Source organism: Lutra lutra, chromosome 6 (genome assembly GCF_902655055.1).
Source record: "Lutra lutra chromosome 6, mLutLut1.2, whole genome shotgun sequence".
NCBI classification, from domain to species: Eukaryota; Metazoa; Chordata; class Mammalia; order Carnivora; family Mustelidae; genus Lutra; species Lutra lutra.
Genome location: NC_062283.1, coordinates 112,569,004 through 112,591,015, shown reverse-complemented (window position 1 = coordinate 112,591,015; position 22,012 = coordinate 112,569,004). Strand labels below are relative to the sequence as shown.

The 22,012-nt window shown below is 43.4% G+C and overlaps 2 protein-coding genes across 16 annotated transcripts in view; one reads left to right on the top strand and one right to left on the bottom strand.

The window, feature by feature from the left end:
• Positions 1-2,069: 2,069 nt before the first annotated feature.
• Positions 2,070-9,047, top strand: LYRM2 (LYR motif containing 2). Of its 3 annotated transcripts, none has more exons than XM_047734466.1 (3): positions 2,070-2,168; positions 2,726-2,883; positions 8,145-9,047. In XM_047734466.1, the coding sequence occupies exons 1-3, from the start codon at positions 2,124-2,126 to the stop codon at positions 8,317-8,319; spliced, it is 378 nt and encodes a 125-aa protein (XP_047590422.1). In that variant the 5' UTR covers positions 2,070-2,123; the 3' UTR covers positions 8,320-9,047. The 3 variants fall into 3 exon arrangements, with proteins under 3 accessions (XP_047590422.1, XP_047590424.1, XP_047590423.1); XM_047734468.1 differs by lacking the exon at positions 8,145-9,047 and adding an exon at positions 3,298-4,360 and having other exon boundaries at positions 2,726-2,866; XM_047734467.1 differs by lacking the exon at positions 2,070-2,168 and adding an exon at positions 2,297-2,397.
• Positions 9,035-22,012, bottom strand: part of ANKRD6 (ankyrin repeat domain 6) — a 186,918-nt gene continuing 173,940 nt past the window's right edge. For all 13 annotated transcript variants that reach the window (XM_047734453.1, XM_047734462.1, XM_047734458.1 and 10 more), the window contains 6 exons: positions 21,062-21,196; positions 20,546-20,731; positions 19,927-20,079; positions 12,263-12,376; positions 11,415-11,541; positions 9,035-10,283 (listed from right to left, as the gene is read on the bottom strand). In XM_047734453.1, the coding sequence (XP_047590409.1) occupies positions 9,712-10,283; positions 11,415-11,541; positions 12,263-12,376; positions 19,927-20,079; positions 20,546-20,731; positions 21,062-21,196 (1,287 nt within the window). In that variant the 3' untranslated portion in view covers positions 9,035-9,711. The remainder of the gene's footprint in view (positions 10,284-11,414; positions 11,542-12,262; positions 12,377-19,926; positions 20,080-20,545; positions 20,732-21,061; positions 21,197-22,012) is intronic.

Sequence of the window (22,012 nt, the reverse complement as noted above, 5' to 3'; positions counted from 1 at the left end):
CAGAGGAAAAGGTAAGTTGGTGAAAAACACACTGGCTTGCGAAGATTTTGCTCCAGATGACATGTTTGTTCTACTCACATTTCATTGGCCGTAGCCCTCTGTGATGGGTCAGGTAGGGAAAGACACCACCATTCTGACCAGGATGTGGTCTATCACATCTACCTTTGAAATTGTACCAGGTAAGCTGGAGCTTCCCAGCAGGCACCCAAAAGTACTCTTTTCAGCTTGTGCTGTGATGGGAAAAGGGAGGGAAAGGATGCAAAAGATTCTCAAGAAACTACAGGGTGTTGGTCCTGCCAAATAATAAAATATTCTAGGGTTACATGAAATAACCCTGAACAGTTTGTTCAGATCCTAATAAAATCTACCTTAATGGGCAAAACCCAAGAAGAAAGATGTAATAAATGTTATCAAAATTAGTGTAGCAATTGGAAAAAAGTTAGACATCCACATCAAGCCATAAAGCAAACTAGGTGGAGTAAATATTTTAAAAGTTAACAATGAAGACAATAATATAGGATTGCAAAGCTCTTTAGGGGAGAAATTGAAAGCCTCAAAAGAAAAATACATGACTTATATAGAAACTTCTTAAAACTAATATAAACAACTTTCTTAAAGAACAGGCAAACAAGCCATACAAAATTAGAATACAAACCTTGATTACCATAACTGGACCAGTCATGACAATTCACAAAGTGGGTGGCAAGGGCTATTTCATGAATTTTTATAAGAATTGTTATTGCCAACGAGACAAAACTTCAAAAAGTAGGCATAGTTAGCATCACCCATTCAATACCTGGTCATGTTCCAGAAAGGCAGGCACTGGGAGTGTATGTGGCAGGTCCTGTTCTCAGTGCATTACGCCCAGCGCAACTCTGAGGTAGATCTCATTTCACTTTCCAGATGAGAAAGGAGGCCAGGAGAGGGTGAGGTTGCTGAGACGACACAACTAGGAAAAAGGGACACCAAAGGATTCCAGCAAGTGGGCAATCAAGTAAATGCTCAGCAAATGGGTAACCAAATGAACATTTTTGGCGGTAATTCAGAAAATTCTATTTGACAAACTATAGCAAAGATTCACCAACCCTACCTACTTACATAAATTAAGGGCATGTGTGTGTTGGGAGGATAAAACAATTATGAGGAAATAAAAGCTTAAGTTGTGGGGACATTCAGTTCCTCGTTACTAGTGATACAAAATTGTTATAACTACAATGGAGCAGCCATTTAAAACCTCAGAATTAATGAGAAAATTAATAAAGGGAAACTTTGTTGAAGTAGAGTTGGGAGACTAGAAAGGAAAGCTGGACCAACCACTCAATGTCCCTTCCAGAAAGAGTGATGAATTACACAGACATGCCAGTTATAGATCCCAGCAGGTCGACAGTTAAACAATTACAGGCCCCAAGAGGGAAAAAGATGTGAGAGACACAGTGTGCAAGAAATCAGCTACCCTTGCAACTCCATGAAAAATCATCTTGCTTTTTCCCAATGGACTTTTCAAAACAACCGCTTCTCAACTTCCATCTCTGTAAGATAAGTTCCTCTCCTTTATTAGACTTGCCTGTAGTTTTTCCATAGCTTACATGCCCTCAACTGCAATTCTCTATTCCCAGGTAAACCCGCTTTTGTTGGTAAAATAACCTTACGGTTAAGAACATAACTAATGGCAACCACGAAGATGCCACCATGGTTGCAAACAAAAGACCAGGATGAAAACAAGGAAAAAAAGACAAAAGAACAGGACACAAACATTAAACATTAAAATTTTTATTTCTAACTATGCGCATGTAAAAAGCTCAATGGGAATACACAGTTTCACCCCTCACTCTCTAACTTAACCAGTCAGTGCCAGGAACTGGGCCAGTTGCCTTACCATTCCTATTATCACAACTTTGTGACGCAAGAACTGCTACCCCCCTCGCAACCCCCAGAAAGTGTATTCTAGGACAAAACTGCCCAAAGCTTTATAGCTTCAGTTCAGACAGACTGTGTGTGATTTGGCGGCCAACTGTAACCCGCAGCCTGTCTCCCGGGAAACCAGGCTAGCCCCGCCCCCGGTTACACGGCCACTTCCGCTCCTGCGCACTAGAGTTCTAGGGAGCCGGTGCTACCTGGCGGAAATGGCTACTTCCCGGTTACCCCCGGCGACACTGACGTTAAAGCAGGTAGCGCCCGTTTTTGTCAGCCTTTTAGGGCAGCTTTCCTTGATCTGATCTCAATTATCCACCCCACCCTGCGGAGTGGGGGGGGGGGGCGGGACTTCCTGATGCGGAAGCCGGCTGTGGGGGTGGGGAGAAGGGGGCTGCCCTCTGGCCCTGGCTGGGTTAGTGAGGCGGGCGGGCTGTGGATATCTTGGAACTTTGATGCCTCGGCCACGGTGAAGTCTGAGCTATGGTAAAGAGTGAGATCGCCAAAGAATTTTAACTGCGTTGGTTTAAAAAAAAAAGAAAATGCTGTTACTGTAGGTACAGCCTCTAGTAACTGGTAGTCTTTTCTCTGCTCAGTGGTCATCTCTTGATGTTAAGGATTCTTAGGTTTGATAAGGAGTAAGCAAACAGCCCCAATATACTCTTTGCCTTTTTCTTAAAAGGGAAGTTTTTCTTTGTCGTTTTCAAAATTGAGGACCAAAGAGAAGTCATCTATTTGGTTTGGTTTCCTAAAGTACCGCCCTCTGGGCTGTAGATTTTGCAGTTGTAATTGACATTTCTCCTCCTCTCTACAGTTCATGAGAAGGCAACAAGTTCTCCTTCTCTACAGAAGGATTTTGCAAGCAATTCGCGAAGTTCCAAATGATTCTGATCGCAAATACCTGAAGGACTGGGCAAGGGAAGAATTCAAAAGAAATAAAAGTGCCACTGAAGAGGTGAGAACAAGATCATGGTGAGGACAAGCCCTGTTTTGTGTTAGTTGAATTTTTTTTTTTTTTTAAGTTTAATAGACATTTTGGAATATAAGGATCATGGAGATGTAGCTACATCTTCATCATTCCTTTTAATGTTACCAATTTTCCACTCAAATGATATTTGAAATTTTATGATCTTTACAATATCGTCACCTGACTTTTAAATCAGATATACATACACACACGTGAAAAGATTATAAATAAGACAGCATGATGGTTTGGGAAGTATGATGACTGGGGTTTATGAAAGCATTCCAAACCCTGTGCAGTTTGGGGTTTTCCCAATACACAGTGGCTCCAGTTCTCTGTGTTGGTCCCTAACAAATGAAATGATAGAGCTGTACCTAGTGTAACCAAGTAAAATAGTGACCAGCTTTCACTTTCTTCTACAGGACACAATCCGGATGATGATTACTCAAGGCAATATGCAGCTCAAAGAGCTAGAAAAAACCCTTGCTTTGGCAAAATCTTAACTGTAGCATCATTCTGAAAGACTGAATTTCAGAGTTTCCATGTGTATCGTTGAGCTGATTAGACTCAATGATGGGCAGTCTAAAAGCAAGTCAAACTGTTCAGTACCTGGGAGAATGTCAGGACACGGAGCACGGCAGGTCAGAGCAAACAAAAGCACATCAGAACAATCGCCTTAACACTGAAAAACATACCCTTGAAAATGTTTTTGCAAATGTTTTTGGATATGTCAGCAATTCAAGTAGCAAAAACCAGTACAAGTGGTCAGCACGTACAATCCTCAACATCATTAACCCTCTGGGAAATGCAAATTGAAACCACACTGAAACAGTAACTACCTCCACTGGAATAAATACAACTAAAACAGTTAGTAGCAAATATTGATAAAGATGTAGGGAAATTGGACCCCTCATATGTGCTGTGGGAATATCAAATGGCACAGCCACTCTGGAAAACAAACTGTCAGTTGCTTCAAAGATTAAGTTACCACACAAGTCAGCAGTTTCCTCCTAGGTTTATAACCAAGAGAACTGAAAATCTTTCTATAAAAAACTTGTACGAGAATATTCATAGCAGCATTATTCATAATAGCCAAGAAGTAGAAGCAATCCAGAGGCCCATCAACTGAGAAAACGATTAAATACGATGTCTGTAGAATATTATTTAGCAATAAAAAGGAATGAAGTACGGATAACATGTCTGCTACACATGGATGAACCTGAGACCAGTCACAAATGATCACACGTTGTACGATTCCATTTATATGAAGTATCTAAAATAGGAAGAAAGAGGTGGTTGCCCAAGTCTGTGTGGATAGCATGGCAAGTAATTGCTAATGGATATGGGGTTTCTTTTCTGAGTGATGAAAACATTCTAAAGTTACAGTGGGGCTCCTGGTTGCATAACTCTGATTATACTAAAGTCCATTGAATCGTATATTTTGCATGTATGATATATGAATTATACTTCAGTAAAGGTTTTACGAACTTTTTGGCTGATGTAGAATTGACATAGAATACTGTGTAAGCCAGTATTTTAAGAAACATACCATATGAGACGTATGGAAGTATACTGACCTCAGGAGATGCCCTGGACCTTTCTTGAAAAAATCCTCCTGCATTACTGAGGGTTGTTGAGGTAGGTTCCTCAGATGGGTCAAGATGCAGTCATCCAAGGATTCTCTGAAAACATCCTCACTGGGAATATAGATCTTTGTTGGAAAGAAGAGAGACAGAAGCTTAATGAACACATTGAGGCACTTACCAAAAAGAAGAGGCAACAACATCTGGATGAAACTAATGCAATTATCTTAGCCTCCGCATAGAAGTGAGAGCATCAGGGAAGATCCTTGGTGCATCAGGTTCTCCTCCAGTGACAGGAAGAGAAAGTTTGCAGAATACATTGGAGACGAGAAGTTGACCTGAGGATACTCTGACCAAATAATGTACAACAGTTAATTTAGTGAAAGTGAAAGCTTATGGAAGAGGCGGGATTGGCAGTCCCCACAGACGGATGTCCTCTGTTCTTTTAGAACAGATCTAAAAGGTAATCCCAGAATCTGACCAGCACCTGAAAAATCTAGGAGAAATTCTGCAGAATGATAAATGGTTACCTAGTACTGGACTGCACGCCAGAAGGAAGAGAGAGGCAGAAGGAGGTGTTCATCCATGACCTGCCTGCATTGCCAGGCTCCACCCGCCCAGCCCACAGGCTCAGCCCACAAGATAAAATAATTCTGAATGTTCTTCAGCCAGGTTATCTAATTAAAAATGCATGAGCTGCATGGGTGGTTCAGTGGTAGAATTCTCGCCTGCCAAAATGCATAAGCTAATGATCAGATTTGTACATAGCCTTACATCAGTCAAGCTATTGCCAAGCCATCTGATGGGCAGAAGCCTTTGTGAACAGTCTGTGAACAGAAAGCACTTTCCTTCTTGCAGCATGATACACCTGTTCAAGTATAGGCAACTTTTAGTAAATCTAAAATCTTGACACTACAAATCACCTTTTCATGAGGTGTAGAAGTCAGTGACTTGGTGACATTCTTCCTAGCAGTGGTGTAGGTCAAAGATGTAAGAGCATTTGTGGTTTAAGTTTGTAAGATGCAATTAACAGACGCCAAGAAAACAGAACTTGGGATTTGTTTTGTTTTTTTAAATTGGGCGAAACACTACAAAATTGAATTTTCATTTTCCAGAGGCTAAGATTATTATAACCTTTAATAATGGACAGCGTTTGAGCGCTAAATCAATCTTAGGCTAAACAACAGTTTCTCCTCCCCAATGAAACCATGCTCATTAAGATGGCCAGGTTCTAACTCTTGGTAGAACACATTCTATTTAGCATCTTTGTCGGTGTTCTGGCTTAGACAACAAATTACCCTTCTGGGTATTCCCTGTGAACTATACTTGCATGGGGGCGCCTGGGTGGCTGAGTCGGTTGAAGCATCTCAGTTTTGGCTCAGGTCATGATCTCAGCATCATGAGATCGAGCCCTCCCTCAGGCCCTGTGTTGGGCCTGGAGTCTGTTTAAGAGTCTCCCTCTCCCTCATTCCCTACCCACCCTCTAAAACAAAACAACCCCACAACTATACTCTTATCTAAATGTTGGAAGTTTTGTTCCTGAAGTTTAATTTTAAGGTACTTGTTCAGTCTATGTATTTGAACTACAATAAGTCAAATCTTTATATTAAGATTTTTTAAATATCAGAGCTTTCTAGCAAGAGGGTAAGTAGCTAGGGCTATCATTTAGCATCCTGAGTATCCCTATGTCATTACCTCCTTTGAAGTGTACCCTCGGGTTGGAAGTTTCTAAACTCAGCGCAGGCCTTGCTATGGGTGGGCCTGCAGAGGCCGTTCTCCTGTTTGAGGAAAGCAGCACATATTCTCTGGTGTTTATGTTATCGGAGTCACACAAGCAGACACTCAGGAGAGGGTGAGACCCACACTTACCTAAATGCTCTTTTATAGAAGAAAAATGCTAGTCAAACAACAGAAGGAAATGGCTCACATCTACTGTGGAAAAACACCGGGATTATGTAAAGTAAGGTATGGTCCAAGCAGAATCAAAAACAGTCACTTCGTGCCAAACTCGAAATCACCACAGCCTATTTCCTTCCTTCAGGCAGGCATTTGAGCAATTCTGTCAGGATTAAATTGCTATTTTTGTTTACAAGGAAGAGGAAATTGCTTTTTACCTATTCTGGTTTGCATTAGGAAAATTTCTGTGTTGTTTCCCGATTATGTGTCTCATGGATTTAATGTATTCATACTTACCATATTTTGACAATATTACAGAAGAATATTTCCCTTTAAAATCAACAGAAAACAATTTGAAATTTTTTTCTTATAAGTATTCTAAAAGGTCACTGGTTTTGTCTTCTAAATCTTAATCGATTTGGCTTTTTTATCACAGGAAGAAATGTATTTAGCTTTTACGAATAATTTGTTAGAAAATGTTATTTTGCCTGCATACAGTTTTAAGTGAGGTTTTGTTCTCTTGGTTCAGTATTTTCTAAAGGTCAACAATTAAAAAAAAACTTAAAGCTTGCACTGAGAAGTATTTACATAATTTCCAAAATTTATTTTTCATGCAGTACACCTGATTTCTACTTTAAAGCAGATGTATTTACCAGAAGTTACCCTTCTATCAAAACAAGGCAAAGTGTGTCTGCATGAAGGCACTCTTTCTGGGAACCATAAATTTGGTCAACCAATCAAAAATATCCACTATATATTCACACTTTCATTTTTTAAATAAGGATTTTAATATCCATAATGTTGAGAACCATGTTTAATGCTTAGAGGAGACAAATTCAAGGTAATAAAAATATTAAATAGAAGACAACATATCTCTCAAGTATCAGTGCTTGACTGGAAAAAAAAAAAAAGATTTAAGCATGAAGACATCAATTTATTTTGGGCTCCCAGAGGTAAAAGTAAGATTGGACTTCTATTCAATCTAACCACAGATTTTAGTTTACTCAGTGCAGTAATTCACTAACAAAAACCCCACTGCAGTATTATACCACTTTTCTGTGTTCTACATCATTTTCCCCCATAGCTATTGAAAGTTCCAGTCTCTGTTTCAAACACGACCCACATGACAGACTCTCAATTAATAGTTTTGCTTCTTTGGAAGAGTACTAGGGTGGCATTCACTCCTTGTAGCAGATAGCAGAAGGGAAAAGTAAGACACCTGTCAGACCCAAAGTTGAATTTTTGACAATACTAAAGAACAAAGACCCAGTTTTTGAAAATAAGCCATTGGTCTAGAGATGCTGCCCCCATTTTGGGTTGGGAGGCTGACTGATGGTGTTCGGTTTCCCTGCCTCTACTGGGTTTCCCTTCTGTTAGACAAGGAGCCGTGTCATCTGCCAGACCAGGTGCCTGTGACTCTTCTCATTCCTCCCTAGTCTCTTCCCTGGCACCTGGACAAAAATACCCAGTTGGCAGTGGTAAGCCACCTCCTTCTGATGGGTGGAGGTTACACAAGCAAAATCCTTCCTTCCAAAGCACTCTATGGTTGAGATCAAATTTCATTTGTTTTCAGCATTTCTCAACAAGGATACTTGTTGGGGTAACAGGATGTATTTAATGAGTGAAAAGAACTGCTTAGACAACAACTTACTATCTCAGGATTTCATCTGAGTATCGGGCAGTTCTCAAAAAACTGACGTGTACTGAGGAAGGATTCTACAGCTGTCCATGACGCCTGATTGGGGGACCCGAGAAATTGAAGGTGCCATCTCACTCTGGCTCTGCCTCAGGAGCGCAGAGGGGAATGATGAGATGAAGGCGGCTCTCCACGGGGCAGTGCAACAGGAGTCCCTACAGGAGAACCACACAGCCTTGACGGTAGCTGAGGAACAGGACAAGCTCACAGACATGAACATCAGCTGGAGAGGACATGACATTGACTCTGTTCGGGTTGTAGACTGGTGACCTACACCTAGATCTAGATTTGTTAGGAAGGTCTCTGTCCATAGATTGTCACTATTAAAAAACAAAGACAACTGCAAGCCTGATTAGGCAGAAACAAAGGAACTGTAAACATACTGTGTTTTCCTGGGTGTGCCCATATCAGGAAAACATTTTCTCTTTGGCTCAATGAACAACATTTTACTCAAAGTTAGGGACAAGAGTACTCAATTCCTGTGCTGTTAGGATGGGGATTTCTGTGCATACATGGAATCTGGAAGAGAGGAATATAATCCCACATACCAAGGGACAAGAAGTATAGAAGAGAAATCCAAAATTCAACCTACCTAAGCCACTTCTACAACTTTGTATATTCCATAGAGCAGAGAAAATCCTCGGGGCTCCACAAAGCTGGGAAACAGTGGGGTCTAGCTCAAGTTACTGAATTATCTTACCTTGAAAGAATCACTGCAAAGCAGTGGGAAACTTTTGAGGCTCTTTAATGACAGGACACAATTAGAAGTGAAATCCTTTCAAAAGAAATAGCCTTACTTCTCTATAAAATGTAGACAGATAAGCTCAAATTTGGAAAGGTACTCTTGGATAATCGGGTGTGATTAAGGATAGAAGTTTCAGATAGTTTTTAGATGAATGTTTTTCCATTAATCTTTAAAATCAGTAGGATTAATCAATCATAATATTACTGTATTTTGGCTGAAAATACAGAAACAATGACCAGTGATTTGAATGTTTCTCATTTGAGTTTATTAACAAACGTTCCCAGTGCTATTAGCCAATTCCTCATTATTTTAAGTACCCACGGACTCTGCAAAATCTTTTAAGATATACTGGATCTGGTGACATCATGAAAATCTTTTTCTCCTCCAAATCTATTTGATAAGTTTTCATCTGGTTAAAAAGTCAGCATTTTGAGAAGTAGGAATTTGAGAGGGGATGTGCGCATCCCAGCCACAGTTCTTACAGAAAGATACTCTTTTCTGGGTCCAGCAGGTGTGCACCACATGAACGGCCACCGGCGTTCACAAGGGATTTGCTTTTCTTCTTCCTTTTGACTTATATTATTTCATACATCCTGAATTTTAGGGTTTAGGCTCGACGCATCATACAGTTGCTTAGCGTGGCTCACCTAATCTGAGCTTTTGAACCTCAGATGACCCTGGTCTGAGGTTACGAGTTTGTAATGAAACCTGCAACTAAGCAAGTGTCCCCTGGTTTCAGTCTCACTGTTGAAGTCATCATAACTTCAGGGCATGGGAAGCATGGGTCTGGCACATTTCAGAAATTCGACTGTTTTTTGAAAGGCAAGTCCGCCACGTGCGCGATAACGGACATGTTGGCCATAGCTCTTCTAGAGCTGCAAAGCCAGGAATCCCTTCTTGTGCTGCTCCCCAGGTCCTAATTTTCCTTCTGCACCTTCGTCCTTAGTTTAGCGAGTTCTTCTTCTAAACTTTTAATATGTTCCTTCAGGGTGGCCTTGTCTTGCTGGGCCTTCTGACTGGCTTGGCTTCGTGCTTCCTCAATCTTCCTTTCATACCACTTTTCCATCTGGGTAGAAACGGCCTCAAAAAAATACTGGGTGATCTCCAGAGCTTGGGAGGTGTCTCGAATGTGAGGGGCGGTCTGCTCGCTGCCTGCTGCTGGTGGCGGCAGCCCACAGGGGTTGCTGGGTGCTGGGTGCTGGGTCCGATGCCTTGTCTGCCCACTTTTCCCAGACTTCTTGGTTTGGGTGCCTCTGTCAACACAGGGCCCAGCCTGCTGATCATATCTGGCTGCCTCTTTCAAGGGTAGCAAGGCTGTCTGGACCTTGACATTCCTCAGTCGAGAGCCTGTACAGTCTGAGGAAGACAGCTCCTGCTGTAGTCGGTGGGTAGCAGTGGAGTTGAAGGCCTTTTCCTTGGGCCTCACCACCTGAGGAGAACTGTCAGAAGCTGCTACTGGACCTGCAGTGACCACTGATTGATCCACACCTAGTTTCGGAAGGAAAACAAAACCACATTCACACAGTCCTGTAGCTCTGGGTTGGCATTTCAGAGTCCTGATAATCCTGTAAACCGTCAGCCTTCCCAACGGCCCACCACCATGTGCAGTTTTTCCTCTGCCTTCCCCGCTTTCACTTCCCCCCGATGATCATTTTGGCTTGGTAGGGCTTAACAACATTGGTGGCATCTAAGCCAAAAAAGCTGCTGGCCTTTCCTTTAGCCAGTTAGAAAGCTTAGAAAGTTCTGGGTATCATTTTGTGATTGCTAAGGATGTGCAAGGATCTCCAAAACAGAACTGGATATGTACTGATACTGAATCTGCCCATTCCCTAATTTCTGGGCCTTTTCCACACCCCCAGTTATTAGCTCCTTGACTCAAGCCCCAGTTTGGTGAGGTGGTCATATTCTCTATACCCAGAGCTCCAGCCAAGTTCCATAAAGAGACCTGGCATGATAAATTTGCCCAGGTTTTCCCCAATGTTATGGGCACAAAGAAGATAAAAACCACAGTTCCAGAAATGGTCTATAATAACATAATATGTTTGACATATCAGAATTCCTCACAGAGGCCTCATTACAAAGGCTCTAAGTGTCCTCAAAATTATCACTGAGTAAAAGCACTGTGGCTAATGAGAAGACACTTTGCTTGAAAGATGTCTCTGTCTAGCACCTTGGGGCAGCCTCAATATAGGAACTGCTGCTCACGGAGGCTTTACATAGTTGGACAAAGGTCAAAGGCTGATCAGGGAGAAGAAAGGAGAAAGTAGCCCAAGGGCCAGGGCAAGAGCCCTGCCAAGGAGACAGATGTTCATTCCTCACTCTTCATCTTTGGGACCTACTCTGACACCATCAACGCTGTACCTGAAACACTGTCATCACCAGTCAACAATTCTTTTACTCCTTCATTTAGATATGTCTGAGTACTTAAATAGGAGTACTTTCCTACTGTATAGCAACTGGACATACAGCAGTAAGCAACGTATGTCCTTAGCCCTATAGAATTTACAATCTGGTGTTTTCCACAGCCCTATCCTAGGGGCTGCCTTTGGATACAGCAGAGAACAATCTCGGGGGTTTTACCACCTTTGGGTGGAATGGTGCTCTCTGCACACGCGTTACCTGTAGAGGACTCGCAAGTAGATGGTGTGGATTTGGTCCTAGAGGCCCTAGAATCCCCAGAAAGCTTCAGCTCCAGATTCTGAATCTTTAACATGCACCAGGTTTTTAATTCATCCACCAGTGACATCTAAGAAAACAAAACACACACACACAAACCCACACAAATGATCGGGTGAGTTGCACATGTGGTTTATGAAGGAAAGCATCAAGAGTGGACTCTTCAGTTATGATAGTTCAGAGCATCATCTTGACCCGTCTTGACCCGCCTAAAAGCTGTGTTACCTCCCTCCCTGCCACAAGCCACACAGCCTTCTCTGCTGCCCTCTGCAGACCAAGCTTCGCCCAGCACCAAACCGGACAGTTTCTACAATCTGAGTGGCTTAGGGCAGGAGACACCTTTAACACCCAAAGCTTCCCAAATCCTACAAATCAAGAGTATCTGGCTGCTTAGGAGCATGAACTCACACACACTCAACAAGGACTCAGTTTATGTTGTCTTAGGGAGACAAACTCCCCAAGGGCAGGAACCAGGCCTCGCTCAGCAACAGAGCAATGCCCAACAGACGCACAGTACACAGAAGTGATTCAAAGCAGAGACCACAGCTTCCCCAGCATATTCTGTGAACGGTTTAGTCTCCACCTATTGCCAGAATATTCGGCAACAAAAGGACTGAACTACATGTTCTTTTCTATTCATTATATAAATGAATAAAAGGACATTGTAAAGAGGATATGTTACACATTACAAATGCTTTCATGGGCTCCTGGCCTCTGGGTTTCCAGTGATGGTCTTAACTCAGTGGAGAGGAGGGGTAAATACCCAGCCTAGGACAGATCCCGGTTTTCACCTGTCGTTTCTCTCCCTCGTGCTTCTCGGTGTCGGAGTGCTGCTGCAGGCGGTTCAGGCACTCGGTTCTCTCCGCTGAGAGCCGCTCCACCATCAGCTTGTCCAAAACACGCATCTAGGATTCAACGGGCAGACAGCGTAGGACTGAGACGATCTAAGGATGGGTCCCGGTCTCTTAACTCCTGAGACGGGGCTCTGGGAGACTGAGCAGGGGCCAGAGAGAATAGAAGCAAACCTCAACTTCTCTTCTACCCTTGTTTCATCTAGTCTCCATCAGACTCCAGGTTTTCACCATCCCTGAGCCTGTTTCTGTATAGTCAAGGCTACTTTTTCTCATTTATTAAAGTCCTAAGGGGCTGAAGAGACTGAACACACAGTAAATTTAAATTTAAGCCAACAGACCTTGTACATAGAATTTTTATAGGTTTCAGAACATTATTTCCAAGACTATTATTGAAATGAAAAACTATTTCTAAAAGACTGCAGCTGGGGGTGCCTGGGTGGCTCCGTGGGTTAAAGCCTCTGCCTTCGGCTCAGGTCATGATCCCAGGGTCCTGGGATCGAGCCCCACATCGGGCTCTCTGCTCAGCGGGGAGCCTGCTTCCCTTCCTCCTCTCTCTCTGCCTACTTGTGATCTCTGTCAAATAAATAAACAAAATCTTAAAAATAAAATAAAAGACTGCAGCTGTACCCTTCCAATTAGTTCTTAACACCCGACCCGAAGCGCCAGCGGCTGCCTGTGAGGCGGCGAATGAAGCTCAGCGCTTTTACCCAGTGTCCTATGAACAAGCGCCCTGGGGCTTCCCTGAGAGAAACCAAAGCAAGCGTGAAGAAGGATGGGGAAGGAGCTTAAAGGGCTTGCGTCAGAGAACAAATGATTGTCCCCTTTCAGTCGCACCCTCCTGGCTCTCCCCAACATCAGGACATTTCCCTGCAGGGCCCTAACACCCAGGAGAGCCAAACTTCCGCTGCTCAGACAAGGCCCGAACAAGGGAGAGGAAACTTGTCGGCAGGGGCCAGCCCACAGGGGCTCGCGGCTGGGCTCGTCTCCGGTCAGGGACACACAGGAAGCTCAAAAAACTAAAAGAGCAGCAGCAGGTCTGGAGATGTGGTGAGCACCTTCTGTTTGGTTCCTTCAGCCCTCCTGTCTTCCTGTGAGCCGCTCTCCGGTCTCCTCAGATTGGCCGACTCCCCTCCCTCCTTATCCCAGTCACGGAGTTGCTCTAACTTAGCCCCAGGGCACGGCTGACTGATGCCTGCGAAGGACTCAGGCCGCCCCAGAGTCCTTTTTTTACTGTGATCAGGAATTAGGACGAAGAGTCTACACCCCCGTCTGTCACCCTCCTTGAAATGAAGTGAGGTCCTTGAGAAGATCCAGCATTTATCGAATACACTCCTCTCTAGGCTTAGGCTGGCTGAAGGGGGTTTTATTTATAAGACAGTCTTAACTAAGATATTATGGCACTAGGAGAAGACTTCTTGAAGGGGCTTTCCATGAAGTCCAAATAGCAGATGAACCTAAAATGCTCTACCTCACCAACAAACAAGGAAACCAGAATTAAACAATATTCTTAATCAGTTCAGCAAAAGCTTCAAAAATGGTAATATTAATGACTGCAAAAGTTCAAGACGGAGACTCAATTTATATCCTTACCCGGCCTGTTGGATATAAATTCACACAACTTTTCTGTTAAGTAGATTACTAATATTTGTCAAGAGCCTTAAACATATTCTTTTTTTTTTTTTTTTTTTGAGATTTTATTTATTTGACAGAGACACAGCGAGAGAGGGAACACAAGCAGGGGAGTGGGAGAGGGAGAAGCAGGCTTCCCACCGAGCAGGGAGCCTGATGTTGGGCTCGATCCTAGGACCCCCGGATCATGACCGGAGCCAAAGGCAGACGCTTAACGACTGAGCTGCCCAGGCGCCCCAAACATATTCTTAACTCTGGACCCAATTATCCTAAATCTGAGCAAACAACTTGAAAAGCAAACATTTACCCACATAAATGTTCATCAGAGCATTATTTATAAGAGTGAAAACTATAAGCAACTTCAAAATCTAATAAAAAATATGCTGGAATATTATGAAGCAAAGGACATGGGAAAGTGCTCAGGATATAAAATCAGATGAAAAAAGCTGATAGCAAAAATATAGAACTTAAGGTGACCTAACTTAAGGTTTCATCTAGTCTTCATCAGACTCTAGGTTTTCACCATCCCTTTCACCATTCACCACAGCCCATTTCTGTGTAGTCAAGGCTTCTTTTTCTCATTTGTTAAAGTCCTAAGGGGTTGAGGAGACTGAACCCACAGTAAGTCCACAACTTGGGCCAATGCAGACCTAGTACTAAGGTAACCTAAGGTGTAACTTAGGGAGGTGTGTGGGTGTTTGGGCGAAAGTGGTGATGGGGATTAAGGAATGAACTTCATGGGACGAGCCCTGGGTGATGTGTGGAATTGCTGAATCACCACACTGCACACCTGAAACAGAGCACTGTTAACTATACTGGACGTGGGAAACAAACACGTAATAGACAAAACTGAATTACATGTTCCACTCCATACGCGGAAGAGTACATTGCCATTAATTAGCACACCAAAACCCAAGACGACTAGGACATTACCAAATTTAAACATAAGCTTAAAGATGGTCCAAGATGGTGAGGCAGTAAGACCCTGTCGTCTCCTCCACAGACACACCAAATCTACACCTATTTATAGAGCAATTCCTCCCGATGCCCTGGGGGATGACGGAGTAGTTTCTGCACCACAGAAGATAGACCATACAGAGAACAGCAAGGGAGACAGAGACACGGTAACAGAGGGAACCCCCCGCCCCAACACTGAACTGTAGTGGAGACAGTACTGAGGGAAGGTGGGAAGATTTGTCTGCCCTGGTGCACAGAAAAAAAAGCCAGGATTTAAAAGGGCAGCGAGAATACAAAGGAACCAGAACCTGCCAAATGTCAGGGCAGCCACTGGAACACTCTCTGGGTCAGAAGGGCTGGCAAGCACCAGAGTCTGTGTTCCTCCTCCACCTTGATATCGCAGAAGGGAGCAGGGCCTGGGAACCCCCGCCATCCTGCCACCTCAATGAGCCCTGCCCTAACCCTCCGCAGCCCGATCTGTCCCACCAAGGCAGCCCCAGCACGGTGCAGTGCTCACGACAGTTCCAGCTGTTTGGCCAAGGTGACACAGGCTCAAAGTACCTTGAACACTCCAGGCCCACATGCTCCAACTCCAAATGACTTGCCAGGGCACACTAAACACAGCGTCCTGAGTCATCCTGGCCTGAGTTCCCCTTGGCTCCAGATGCTTAAAGGCACACACAGATGATGTGGTAGGGTGCATCCCGTGAAGGGCACCCTGGAACACATCACCTCGTACCCGCTTTGGCTTCCGCTCACCTGCGTGGGGTCTCTGGCGCAGAGGGCCCCGGGACTGCCCCAATCTGCACTCACTTTAGTTCAGGACATTCCACTAAGACAGCCCCAATGCAAAGATCCTGGGGACCCCCCCCACCGCCCACACCAGCCACAGTTGTGCCAGCCAGCCAAAGTCCCCAAGCACACACCCTCTACATAGGGAATGACCACACATAAGAGCATTCCTTCAAGTTTAGGAGAAGCAGCTGTTCTGCCTCATTCATAGAAAAAAAGCAGAAAGTCAAGCAAATGAGGAGACAGAGGAATAGGCTTCAAACAAAAGAACAAGACAAAAAAGCAAGAAAAAGAACTAAGCAAAACAGAGGTAACCAATCCTAGTGATGAGGTTCAACATAATGGTCTTAAAGATGCTCACCAGTTGCACAGAAGGGGATGAACTCAGAACTTCAATAAAGAGACAGAAAACGTAAAAAGAAGCAATCAGAGATGAAGAATATAGTAACTAGAAGGAAAAATATAATAGAAGGAACCAACAGACCAGGGGATGAAGAAGAATGGATCTGGAATCTGGGGGATGAGGCAATGGAAAGCACCCAGACTGAACAAGAAGAAAAATGAATTCTGAGATAGCTAGAAACTTCCCTGAGCTGGGGAAGGGAAACCCCAGGTTCAGGAAGCACAGAGAGTTCTAAACAAAGGAACCCAAAGGAGATACACACCATGACACATAATTAAAATGTCAAAAAATAAAGAGAATTTCAAAAGCAGCAAAAGAAAAGTAATAACATTTAAGGAAATGCCCATAAGGCTATCAGCGGATTTTTCAGAAACTCTGAGGCCAAAGGAAGTGACAGGATATATTCAAAGTCCTGAAACAAAAAAACCTACAACGGATAATATTCGGCCCAGAAGAATATTTATTCTTCAGAATCCAAAGAGAGATAAAGACTTTCCCAAACAGAAGTTAAAAGACTTTGTCACCATTAAAATAGCCTTACAAGAAAATGTATTAAAGATTTCATTTGTTTGAGAGAGTGAGTGAGCAAAAAAGCACATGCGAACAGGAGCCAAGGGAAGGGTGGAGGGAGAGGGAGAAGCAGACTCCCCACTGAGCAGGGAGCCTGACATGGGGCTCGATCCCAGGACTCCGGGATCATGACCGGAGTTGAAGACAGACGCTTAACCCAGGTGCCCCAATCTTACAAGACCTTTTAAAGAGATTTCTTTTTAAGTAGTAAAAAGGCAATAATTAGAAAATTATGACAAAAAATTGATGAGTAAAAGCAACATACAGTAAAGTAGTAAAGCAATCACTTATAAAACTAGTATGAAGGTTAAGGGACAAAAGAAGTGAAAGTGTATCTTTAAATTTAGTTAGGGAAACTCAAAAGAAAAAGAAACAAAATAACATATAAAAACCATGGGGGGTGGTCAGTAAAAATGAAGTTCTTTTTGAATGTATTCAAACTTAAGTGACTTTTTTTTTTTTTTTTTTTGAAAGAGAACAGGCATGTGCACATGAGCAGAGGGTGGCAGTGGGGAGAGGTGGGGCGGAAGGAGAGGGAGAGAGAGAAGCTCAACTGTGCTCCATGCCTGGTGCAGAGCCCAATGTGGGACTTGATCTCATGACTCTGAGATCACGACCCAAGCCAAAAATCAAGAGAGTTGGTCAAATAACTGACTGAGCCACCCAGGCTCCCAAAGTGACCATCAATTTAACATAGACTTCTATATACCTAGGATATTATATAGGAATCTCATGGTAAACACAAACCCCAAACCTAGGATACACACACACACATACAAGAAAGTGAAGCAGAACATTAAAGAAATTCACCAATCAAGGAAACAGAGCAAGAGAGGAACAGAGAACTATGAAACAACAAGAAAACAGTAAAATGGCAATAGGTACATACCTATCAATAATTAAATGTAAATTATTAATTATAATTATCAATTATATATAATTGTTAATTATATTATTAATTATAAAAATTTAATTATTAATTAAATGTAAAATATTAAATGATCCAGTCAAAAGATAAGGGGTGACTGAATGGATTAAAAAAATAAGACCCATCTATTTGCTGCCAAAAGATACTTACTTCAGACTTAAAGGCACACACAGACTAAGAGTGAAGGGATAGAAGATAGTCCATGCAAACAGATGGGGAGTGGGGAGAAGGTAGCCAGGGTAGCAATGCTTATATCATAAGAAACTGACTTTAAAACAAAGACTGGGGCACCTGGGTGGCTCAGTTGGTTAAACAACTGCCTTCGGCTCAGGTCATGATCCTGGAGTCCTAGGATCAGGTCCCACATCAGACTCCAAGCTCCACGGGGAGTCTGCTTCTCCCTCTGACCTTCTCCCCTCTCATGCTCTCTCTCACTGTCTCTCTCTCAAATAAATACATAAAATCTTAAAACAAAAAACAAAAAAAGATTGAACAAGAGAAAAAGAAGGGCTTTACATAATGTTAAAGAGATCAATCCAACAAGAGAATTCTAATGATTATAAATACATACACACCCAACATCAAAGCACCTAAATACATAAAGCAAATATTAGGAGACATAAAGGGAGAAATTGATAGTAATACAATAATACCAGGAGACTTTAACTTCCCACTTACATCAGTGGATAAGTCATTCAGATAGAAAATAAAGAAGCTATTTTTTTTTAAACATTTTATTTATTTATTTGAGAGAGAGACAGTGAGAGAGAGCATGAGCGAGGAGAAGGTCAGAGGGAGAAGCAGACTCCCCATGGAGCTGGGAGCCTGATGTGGGACTCGATCCCGGGACTCCAGGATCATGACCTGAGCCGAAGGCAGTCGCTTAACCAACTGAGCCACCCAGGCGCCCAAGAAGCTATTTTTTTTTTAAAGATTCTATTTATTTGATAGAGAGTGTGCAAGAGAGAGCACACACATGCACACACGCAGAGGGAGTGGCAGGCAGAGAGAGCAGCAGGCTCCCACCTGAGCAGAGAGCCTGATGCGGGACTTGATCCCAGGATCCTGGGATCATGACCTCAGCTGAAGGCAGAGGCTCAACAAACTGAGCCACCCAGGTGCCCAGGAAATTGTCTTTGAACCACACATTAGACCATTTGGACTTAACAGATATTTATAGAACATTTTATCCAAAAACAACAAAATACACATTCAAGTGCACATGGAACATTCTTCAGGATAGATCATGTGTTAAAACAAATCTCAATAAATGTAAAATGACTAAAATCATATGAAGCACCTTTTCTGACCATAAAGTATGAAACTAGAAATCAACTGCAAGAAAAATATGGAAAAACCAAAAACACATGGTTTAAACAACATGCTATTAAACAACCAATGGATCAACGAAGAAATCAAACTATAAAAACTAAAAAACAAAACAAAACAAAACTTAAAAAAAAATATATATGGAGACAAATGAAAATAAAAACAATAGTTCAAAATCTTTGGGACACAGCAAAAGGAGTTCTCAGAGGGAAATTTAGGTAATATGGGCCTACCTCAAGAAACAAACAAAATCTCAAACAAAAAAAACTAATCTTACACCTAAAGGAACTATAAGATGAAAAAGCCCGAAGTCGGAAAAAAAGAATGTCAGAGAGAAATAAATGAATCAGAAACTAAATAAAAACAACAGAAAAGATCAGTGAAACCAAGAGCTGCTTCTTTGAAAAGAAAATTAATAAACTTTAGCCAGAATCATCAAGTGACATCATTGCATTGCAGTGACATCGATGAACTAGAGGGTATTATGCTGAGTTAAATTAGTCAATCAGAGAAAGACAGTTATCATACGATCTCACTCATATGTGGAATTTAAGGGACGAAATAGAGGACTGTGGGGGACAAGAGAGAAGAATAAAAGATGAAACCAGAGAAGGAGACAAACCGTAAGAGACTCAATCACAGGAAACAAACTGTGTGGCTGGAGGGGAATGGGGTGGGGGCTAGGGTAACTGGCTGATGGACATTAAGGAGGGCACGTGAAGTAATGAGCACTGGGTATCATATAAGACTGATGAATCACAGACCAATACCTCTGAAACCAACAATATATGTTAATTAACTGAACTTAAATTTTTAAAAAAGATTTTTAAAAATCTGAATAAATGGGCTTGAAAGAAACCAGAACTCTTCCTGACAGCCCAGCTGAAATGCTCAGGGCAGAGGCTGCAGAACAGAAGGATGCTGGAGGGCTCTTTCTGATTTCCATTTCCTGTCCGGGCAGCGGGACATGAAGAGTTCCGGCAACTCACTGACCTGGTGCTGGGTCTTGCCCTCCATGTGTCCCAGCTTTGTGTTCATTTTATCCTGCACGGACCCCAGCTCTGCTCTGATCTCCTCCACAGCTGCCTCCAGCTGGTTCTCCAGCTTGTTGATTAGGGGTTCACATCGACAACCATTGATCGGTGCCTGACAGGGGAACAGCAAAGAAATCAATCCTTCCACAGTTCCTTCCACAAATTGGTTTTGAGTCCCCATCCAGCGCCAGTCAGTATGCCAGGGGGATACGGATGATGGAGGGGGCCGACGGATTCCTGGCATAACTCTGGGATGTCCAGTGGGCCAAGCCTTGAGACCAACAGGCATTAGGAAGTTTCACAGAGTACCAATCCTTGCTGCTTTTATCTACTCTGGGGCCTCAAAATGATCCAGTCCCCTAAGGATGGTGCAGAAAGCCGTGTGACTGCCCCTCTGTGCCTGGGCCTCAGCGAGGGGGCGCACCTGCAGTTTAGGTCAGGAGGGCCACCTGGTTTATCTTCAGAGCTCATGCCTTAAGTCAACACTGAAAATGGGTATTAGTCCCCAGGAATAGTAATAAACACACAGCCTTGCTTAAGGCCGAGGGTCCCAGGTCTGGACGGGGCTCATCGTGTACCTGCATCACTTTCCCGTCCTTGCCCCGGTACAGCGTGTAGAGCTGGTAGGCTCTGAACTCATGGGGAGGGGGTGGGGGGGAGCATCGGTGCCGGGGCCTCTTTCTAGGATGATTATGGGCATGCGCACTCTTCTGGTGTCCAGGCTGCTGGTCTGCTGGTGGGGTGGGGTCAGAAAACGCGGACACCTGTGGGAGAGGAAGAGACAGTACCCCTGAGCACTGGGACATCTGCAGGACTGATGCCCAGTGCACCAGGCCCACCTCACCCACCTCTGACCGAAGAACCTGGCTTGCTTTGTCTCATGGCATTCCTCTCTAAGCACCCCATGTCAAAAGAAATCAACCAGCCCACTAACCTTGTGTTTGAAGTTGGCCAGATTTCACTTTTGTGCTCTGGCTCCCAACCAGCAAGCCAAGCAAAGCGGCGTTTTTAGCTACTGGGCATGACGCTACCCTGGGGCCCTCTGCCAACCCATCTCCCATCCCTCCCCTGGCTGTTTTCATGGGCCTCCTGACCTTGGGCCTTGACTTTCTCTGCCGATTGTCCTTTGCTCTGGGCTCTGGGGAGGCAGACAGGAAATCTTCTCTGGCCTCTTCTTTTCTGGGTACAGCATGTTCGCTGCTGGGGGTGTCTCCTGCTGAGACACTTCCCTACAGAGGAAAGAAAAAAAGCCCAGAAACCAGTTCTAATTGCCCCCCTCTGCCTTTTTCTGTAATGGTGTAAAATTCTGGTTGCAAGACGGCATCCACTAAGGGACCCAGGGGACTCTGAGCCGATGACAAATAGGGAACACTGCCTGCTGGCCGACACTGACCGTGTTCCATTTTCCCAGTCACTCGAGTATTTGACTTTGCCTTTATTAGGGGCCAAACCAAACAGTCTTGGGTCTAATTCTATATTCTAGAGCTTCAGGAACCTACCACAAACACCTCAGCATTAGAGATTTTTTATTTTTTATTTTTGCATTTCAACAACCACAGCAACAACAAAAATACCATTCATTCTCTGAACTTGGACCTCACAATTCATAACGGAGTATGAGAAACCTCTAAAACAACAACAAAAAAAATCACATTTCCACTCCTTATAGAACTCTTACCAATTAATATATACAATACACCTACAGGAACTTAATCAGAGTTACACCGCCTTAAACCTGGAAATGGATAAGATTTTAAAATGGAATAATGAGGACTTAGTATAAAATTTTATGGGCCAAAAGTTGTCTTTATATCCTAGCCTTTCTTGTTCTGGGAGATCGGCAAGGCACGGTGCATTCCACAGCTATGGTGCCTAGTCGTGCCGGCTGTCCCTGTATGAGGGCACCTGGCAGAGGGATCTGAAATCCAGCTCGGGCACTCTTTACCGTATGTGACCCGAGCGGGGCTGGGGCGCCCAGGGGGTGTCTTCTTCTCAAGTCTCACAGAGGAATCACATGGGCAACCATAGCCTCAGTCCACTCCCTA

Bases quoted from the DNA above. Each gene is read 5' to 3' on its own strand.
- LYRM2 (XM_047734466.1), top strand. From the start codon at position 2,124: ATGGCTACTTCCCGGTTACCCCCGGCGACACTGACGTTAAAGCAG. The intron at 2,169-2,725 runs GTAGCGCCCGTT...TCCTCTCTACAG, and splicing joins CGACACTGACGTTAAAGCAG to TTCATGAGAAGGCAACAAGT. The intron at 2,884-8,144 runs GTGAGGACAAGC...GCTCTGCCTCAG, and splicing joins GAGGTGAGAACAAGATCATG to GAGCGCAGAGGGGAATGATG.